This window comes from Ovis aries, chromosome 11, assembly GCF_016772045.2.
Source record: "Ovis aries strain OAR_USU_Benz2616 breed Rambouillet chromosome 11, ARS-UI_Ramb_v3.0, whole genome shotgun sequence".
Taxonomy (NCBI): Eukaryota; Metazoa; Chordata; class Mammalia; order Artiodactyla; family Bovidae; genus Ovis; species Ovis aries.
In genome coordinates, this window is record NC_056064.1 from 14237236 (window position 1) to 14245199 (window position 7964).

General features: G+C 52.2%; 1 protein-coding gene across 1 annotated transcript; it reads left to right on the forward strand.

The window, feature by feature from the left end:
* Nucleotides 1-869: 869 nt before the first annotated feature.
* On the forward strand, nucleotides 870-7615 carry CCL5 (C-C motif chemokine ligand 5). The gene is made up of 3 exons (XM_027975305.3): nucleotides 870-1002; nucleotides 2509-2620; nucleotides 7134-7615. The coding sequence occupies exons 1-3, from the start codon at nucleotides 927-929 to the stop codon at nucleotides 7219-7221; spliced, it is 276 nt and encodes a 91-aa protein (XP_027831106.1). The 5' UTR covers nucleotides 870-926; the 3' UTR covers nucleotides 7222-7615.
* The last annotated feature ends 349 nt before the right edge of the window (nucleotides 7616-7964 follow it).

Below are 7964 nucleotides of genomic sequence, written 5' to 3' on the forward strand. Positions count from 1 at the left end.
CTTCTATAAAAGGAGAATAACAACCATCCTGCCTCAAAGTCTTCACAAAGAAGAAAAGAAACAAGTTCTCCCCATTCTGGGTAATTCAGTCCTTGTCAGCTGCCAAGTTACATATGTGACAGTAGCTAGCAAGAAACATCCTTGGCATAAGATTATATTTTTTAAATTACACTTTTTGAAATGTGTTTGCCTTCATCACTGTCAGTAGACACTTTTAGATAACTCCGAAGTCAACTTCAGCCCAGGCCAAACTGTCACTAATTCTGAATTACCCAAATAGGAATTGATGAACATTGACTGTATCTAACGCTTTGAAACAGAAGGAGGACCTCGGGTCTAATCCAGACCGCCACTTGGGTTCGGTTTCAAGCATGCCCCAATGACAGATCTCATCACGACGAGCAGTGCTTCATGGACGGGGCACTGCATGGGAACCAGGGAACCCAGGCTCCATCTGGTCGTTCCGCCCCTCCTCCTGCCCCGGGGGGAAGCAGCTCCCGGACCTCTGGGAGGACCAGGGAGTGCCCCGGCCGACAAAGCCCAGGCTGTCTGCGGTGGAAGAGATTTTCTGCCACCGCGGCTTGCGCTGGCTCTTCTCGAGGGCCAAGAGGGAAGTGATGAGCTCACTCTGGATGCGAAGGCCGTGAGAAGAGAGAGAGACACACACACACTCACTCAAACACACACTCTCTCTCTCGTACAGACATATATTTCCGGAGGCTATTTCAGTTTTATTTTCCGTTTTGTGCAATTTCACTGATGATTATCAGCAGCAGTGTGTGGCTGCTATTTGGAAACTCCCCGAGGGGGGCGCCCTGTCTGCCCGCCTGCCTGTCTATAAAGGGCCGCGGGGCGCCCTGTAAACGGCCAGCCGGAGCTGCAGAGGATCAGCACGTGGATCGCCCCAGCCTCTGACCACAGCTACCATGAAGGTCTTCTCCGCTGCCCTCGCTGTCCTCCTGATGGCGGCCGCCCTCTGCGCTCCTGCGTCTGCCTCCCCATGTAAGTCCAAGTCCTGACCTCCACAGTCCCCGGGGCCAGCCCTTAGACTCGCCCGGATCTCGCCCTCTTTTCTTTCCTTTTTCTATATTAAATATAAATATTTATTTATTTTTATCTATTTTTTTTGGCTGTGCTGGGTCTTCATTGCCGCGTGGGCTCTTCTCCAGTTGCAGTAAGCAGGGGGCTACTCTTTAGTTGCAGTGCCTTGCATTCCAGTGGCTTCTCTTGTTGCCCAGTGCAGGCTCTAGGGTGCCTGGGCTCAGTACTTGCGGCTCCTGGGCTCTAGAGCACAAACTCAGTAGTTGTGGAGCCGGGATTTAGTTGCCCCATGGGTATGTGGGATCTTCCAAGACCAGGGGTTGAATGTGTGTCTCTTGCATTAGCAGGGAGATTCGTTACCACTAAGGCACCAGGGAAGCCCTTGCCTTCTTTTCAACTGCAGCGTTTATACCATCTGACTCCTATGATTTATATTCTTCCGCATTGCTTTACTCAGATGTCCAGTTGTCTGGGATATATCTCTAAGCCACTGCATGGCAGGGACCCCTCTGATCAATTTGTCTGTGTCCTCAAGGTCTACACCCCAAGCTGTGCAGGTGCTCACCGAGTGTGGACTGGGGTTACTAACAGGCAAAGGCTGCTCGAGCTGACCTGCAAACACCACTAACTCATGTCTGCCATCACCAGCAGGGTTTCTAAGAAGTTTCTAAGTACTTGACTAAAATCCTCCTGGGACAGTCATACTTTCCCTAGTTCATAGATTTAGAGAACAGATAACAAAATCTAATTAAATGTCCACTATGGATCAAGTATTGTGCTGATTGCCTTGCATATCTCATCTTACTTAATATTTGCATCTAATCTTTGAGTAGCTGTCCTTGACAGTCCAGAGAGGTTAAGTAACCTGTTCAGGGTCACGCAGCTAGGAAGTAAGAAAAGTGGCGTTCAAACCCAGTTCTTCTTGGCTCTGAAACACTACTACTCCGTTCAGAAATGGCAACTGACCCTTCCCGGGGGCATCCTGATATCACTACTGGGTCGTCCTCCTCTCAGTAGCTTCAGTCAGAGGTGCCCACGATGCAGTATGCATCTTCAGGCCCCTCTTTGGTGCCCTGGCTGAGTCATGAAGTCTGAGTTTTAAAAAACTCCCCACAACCCAGCCTAGGTCTCAAAGAAACCAAGTTCTGAATCCACCGAGGATCCTAGGAGGGCAAGAATAAGGGCGGAGGAACTAAGACCAGCCCAGAGGAGACCCAGCCTGTCCTGAGAACCCAAGGCATCGGGCTGTGGTGTAGAAAGAAGGAGGCCAGCTGGCCTCAAGGGTTAGGTGAGAGAATCCCCACTCTGGCACTGTGTGTCCATAGCTAAGTGTCTTTACCTTTCTGAGCCTCAGTTTCAGCCAAAGGAGGAAAATAGTCTGCTGGAGATAAATCCTATAAAGCGCCCAGCCAGTACCCACTGTGCACTGGCGACGGATCCAGGAGTCTCCTTCTCTCCTTCTCCCAGATGCCTCGGACACCACGCCCTGCTGCTTTGCCTACCTCTCCCGCCCGCTGCCCCGCAACCACGTCCAGGAATATTTCTACACCAGCAGCAAGTGCTCCATGGCAGCAGTTGTGTGAGTCTCAGCCCCATGGAACCCTCGGGGGGTGGGGGGCGGGGAGGGAGGGAAAACTCCTGCCCCAGAATCAGTCTCCCCTGGGAGGAGCCCTCAGAGAGGGTGCCGGGTCCATTCCCACCCATCCTCCAGCTGCTCAAACAGCTGTGGTTCTGCCCTCTCTGAATTCAAATTCCCCAGCTATCGTGGAACAAGCTAGACGTGTTCCTGGAGGAGCACCACCCCCCCCACCCCCCTACCCTGATTCTGATGGGCTAGGTTAGCTCTCTGATCATTATGGATGTGACTGTTACTTGAACCTGGTCTGCAACATGCCTGAGTGGAGAAGATAACTCATACATCCCTTTCCAGAAAAGGACCCCACAGTCCCCCACATCCCGCCCCCAATCAAAGCCATCCACAACCACAGAGAAACTAGAGAGGAGAGGTCAAAGGTCAAGGCCCTAGTTGCAGCATGTTAAAAAGATAGTATCTGATTGATGAAGAAAAAATAATGAAATGAGATTCTCCTTTAAACATGCAAGCTATGACATTTGGAAAAATTATAATTCTTGCTACCTAGGAAGTTCCTGCTGTGTGTCCAATGTCTTACATGCATTAGCTCTACATTTTATCATAGCATCCCTGACAGATACGACGAATTCTCTCAACGTTTCAGAGAGTGAAACTGAGACCCAGAGAGGTTCGGTGACTTGCTCAAGGTTGCGCAGTAAGTGAGGGAGGGAGCCTGTTTCTGGAGCCTCCTCTTTCTATGCTAGCAAGATCATTAGCGATAGTTGCTTATGGAGTTTAAGGCGATAGAGGCTTAAAGAATGAAAATGCGGCAATTGTGAAGTTTTCTGTATAATGAGGACTTTGTTGTTGTTGTTGTTGTTGTTAATATTTACTTATTTGTTGGGCCGTACTGGGTCTTAGCTGCTGGCCTGCAGGACCCTTTCAGTTGCAGCATACCAATTCTTAGTTGTGGCACGTGGGATCTAGTTCCCTAACCAAGGATGGAGCTGGGGCTCCTGCATTGGGAGCATGGAGTCTTTTACCCACTGGACCACCCACGATGAAGTTTTTTAATCCAAAAATTCCTGCGGCACTAGCGAAGTTGTAGGATCCAGAGTTGTAGGTATTCAGAGTTGGCCTTTGGTCCTGATGAATTCTTCAAATTATTGCTATACTATATATTTGCTATTTAGAACTACTAATTTTATTTCTGAAAGCAAGTATTTTTCGGACAGAAAAGCGAAACAGAAAAACCTTCTTTGAGCACCTACTATGGACAGGCAGAGAGGAGTAAACCTCCACCCCTGCCCTTCCAGGTCTCAGTTAGATGCAGCAATGACCAGGACACCCTATAAGAACGTGACAAGAGGAAAGAAGGAACAGGCAACGCTTCGGGGCCCAGCTAAGAGAAGGGATTTAGGGCAAGTTTGCGCTGTTTGACTTGGGATCGGACTGAGGGACAGGGTGTATTGGGCAGCAGGGATGTTGCCAGAACTCTCTTTAGGTTTTTGTAGTCTCCGTGTAGAAAAGCATTGAGGGCCTCAAGGGTCCCCACAAGGAATCAAAACTGAAATGAGCTAGAACAGGGAAAGTCTAGACAAGAGGGGTCCAGTGGAGAGGCTGTCCACATGAGTGGTACTGAGGCTGAAGAGGACTTGAAGGGAAGGAGAGACAGGGGTGAGGAAACTTCCGAGGTGGAATCAGCAAGCCTGGGAGGTGATGTGAGGTCAGGAGCAAGGAAGAGACAGGGCTTGAGGGTGACGCTGAGGTTTCAGCCCACACCTGGAGAAGGGTGAAGCGTGGAGCCCCCAAAGTCCCAAGGAAGAGCTGCTTTAAAAGGAAAGGGCTGGGACTTCCCTAGTGGTCCAGTGGTGAAGACTCTGTGCTTCCAATGCAGGGGGGCCTGGGTTCCATCCTTGAGAGGGGAACTAAGATCCCAGGAAGGTGGGATGAATTAGATTGGGTTTGACATAAATATCCATGTGTACAACAGAGAGCTGGTGGGAACTGCTGGGTAGCACAAGGAGCTCAGCTCGGTGCTCTGTGGTGACCTAGAGGGTGGGATGGTGGGGTGGGGAGAAGTCCACCGCTGATTCACTTCATTGTACGGCAGAAACTGACACCACTTTGTAAAGCAGTTGTACTCCAATTAAAGCAGAAAAAGGACGAAGATGCCAGCACCGTGAGCCTGTGGAAGTGTCCAGCAGGGAGTGTGAGCTGAAGGGTTAGGAGCTGAGGAAACGGGGCTGGGGCCGGAGCTGTGGCACTTTTTAAAGGAGGAGGGGATCTTCTGAGGTCAGAGTGGCATTCCAACCATCTCGGCTGCTCCAGCCAGCCTGTCTTCCCTGGAACCCCAGCTCTTCCACTTAGTATCTGTGTGAGCTCAGGCTCGCCACTTCGCCTCTCTGAGCCTCAATTTCTTTGTCTGCAAAATGGAGGAGAATAAAGGTATTTCCCTCCCTGGGTCAAAGTGAGAATAATAAAAAGAAAAATGAAATTAGACTATGTCTTGGCACACAAGTAGGTGCCTGGTAGGTGTTAACTAATCATCTTTCTCCCCAAAAATGTATTCTTAGATACATAGAAGTGAAACTTGATGAGCAAATGCAATTCATCCAGTCACTAACTCTTTCGATAAACATTCATTAGGCACCCACGGTGTGCCACACCCGGGGCCAGAGACTTGAGGGAGCACATGAGGGGAAAGGGTAGCGATGCTGAACACACTTGCTCCCCAGGAGGAGCAGCTGAAGGTAGAGGGCAGTCGGGCCAAGACAGGGTCCCCACGGAGGCGGGGGGCGCAGGGAGAGATGGCCTGGCAAGGGAGGCTGCCGTCCAGTCTCGCATTCATCAGGGAGGAGCCTCCAGATGGCGGTTTCCTGACCTTTAATTTCCTGGCCACAAGCCAGTGGGGTGGAGGAGAGGACAGTGAGCCGGCAGGATTTCCTGTATGACACCTGGCTGGCCCAGAGCAGGGTCTGCGCCAGAAGCTCCCTCACGACCCCAAACAAGAGGGCAACTCAGAACAGCCCTCTGCTCGATTTCTCTTCTCTGCACGTGGAGAAAGGGGGAGAAAGAGAGGTGATGGGGCGCTCAGAGCGCAGCTCAGAGAAGGTGCAGCAGCTCCCCTGAGAGCACATTCTCTCCACGACAGAGCAGGAAAAGGGGCCCAGAGATCCGCTTCCTCATCAGACAACACAAGCCTTCACTTTGTCTGAAAAAAATCCCAGAAAGACGCAGGAAAGCGGCCTGCAGGAGAAGGCAAAGTGAGAAAGGTGCAGGGAGGCAGGGTGAGGTGGAGAGGAAGCCGTGAATGAACGGGCAGCCCTGCCGGCCCCTTCCTGACGCCTCAGGGGTAAAGAACCCACCTGCCAAGCAGCAGATGCGTGTTCGATCCCTGGGTCGGGAAGATCCCCTGGAGGAGGGTGTGGCAACCCACTCCAGTATCCTTGCCTGGAGAATCCCATGGACAGAGGAGCCTGGCGGGCTACAGTCTGTGGGGTCGCAAAAGAGTCGGACACAACTTAGCTACTAAACAGAATAACTCAAGAAGCACTGCTGGCCAGGCCCAGGGCATCCCCCAGAGAGAACCACGCTCCCAGCAAACTGGCAGGGCAGGCAGCTGGACGGAGCCCATGGTCCCCAGGGTGCGAGCCCTCCAGCTGATACCATCGACACCTGTAGGCTGGCCTCCACATCCCGGCCAGTTAATTGCTTTGACAAGTGTCCATATCTCAGGGCCCTCAACCTCTCCAAGCCACCACATCCACTACCAGAACCTCTGGTCTCATGTTGCTCTGATCCACCCTAAAACAGAGGCCCCACAGCACCCCAATAACAACACATATATGGTATTTTCCAAAACTCATTCACACTCATTTATCTCATCTGAGCAATTGTGCAAAGTAGGAATTATTTCTCTCCGTATTTTAGAGGTAAGTGTAGACTCAGAGGCCCTAAGCGATTTGCCCAAGGTGATCTAACCAGTGAGTGGTGAACTCAAGACTCACTTGAGTCCTTCTTCCATTCATCCACAGACGGATTCCTTCGTTGAGTGGCTGCGTGTGGCAGGCGCTGTGTTACCTAGAACCACACTGCCCATTTGTTTTGCCGCCTCGTCTTGCACTTAGTCAGCCGTGACTCAGTTCTGGAGGGTGCCTCTTTTTCGCTGCATCTTCAGCAGCCAGCACAGGTTCTAAAACAGGAAGTGCTGAGAAAAGGCTAGTGAGTGGTTGACCCGCTCAACCCTGGGCGCCTCGAGCCCTGTATTCCCTGAGCTCTCCAGGGTACATGTATTTGTACAGGGGCATGAGGGCTACCGTGCGCACATAGCTGCTTCTGGCTTGTAGCCCTTTGACCCAACAGAAGAGAAAGCATTCTTTCCTTGAAAGCCACAAACACCATTGTGGAGCTCCAAAAATAACCCACCCGGTATCATTTCCTCCCGGCCTCAGTCCCCCTCATCCCCAAACCTGGCTGTCTCCACACTGCCCAAGTCCTCCTCTCTTCTCTCCTGCAGCTTTATCACCAGGAAGAACCGTCAGGTGTGCGCCAACCCAGAGAAGAAGTGGGTTCGAGAGTACATCAACAGTTTGGAGTTGAGCTAGGGTGGAGGACGCCTTGAACCTGAACTTGTGCCAACTCTGCTTCTCGCTCTTGTCCTAAGCAGCTTGGGAGGCTCCCCCGCAGTGCCCTCCTCCCACCCTCTTCTGGGAGGGCACAATTCCACCCCACGCAGCAGCTGCTGTAAAAGCCCCCCAGGGCTCCTGGGGCTCTGCCCTCGCGCACAGAAGGTCTCTAAGCTCCGAGCTCCAGAGCCCCTGCCCAGCCACTGCTCTGCAGTTAGAAAGGATGTCGGCATCTCGGGAGGGGAAGGAGGGCGGGAGACTGGGCTCCTCTGGTCATGTCCAGAGCCCCCATCTCGGCCCCTCACTGGGGAGGGCTGGACTGGCAAATGTGGAGAAATCAGCTTTTCATTAAAATTCTCCAAGTGATTGCAAAGCTGACTCTTGGTTTGATTTCCTCTCCAGAACTGCCCCCTCCCTCGTGAGCCAAGCCTTGGATCCAGGGCTTGTCCCGTTGGGTGTCCAGCCTGGATCTGGGGGCTGTGAGCAGAGCCGGGGGGCAGGCTCTGTGAGAAGGCACATAGGCAGGACAAGGCAGATAAAGCGACTGGTGGTTTTTCTACTCTGAGAGAAGAGCAGTCACTATCTCCCAGCCCTGGAGCCCCAAGAGTTTCTGTCCCTCCCTGCCTCACCCCTCCCTGCTTCCCCAGACCATGGATAGCCCTTCCGCCTGCTCTGCTGGCTTCCACCCAAGCCCACCCGACCCCTTACCTGCAGTGGTTTCT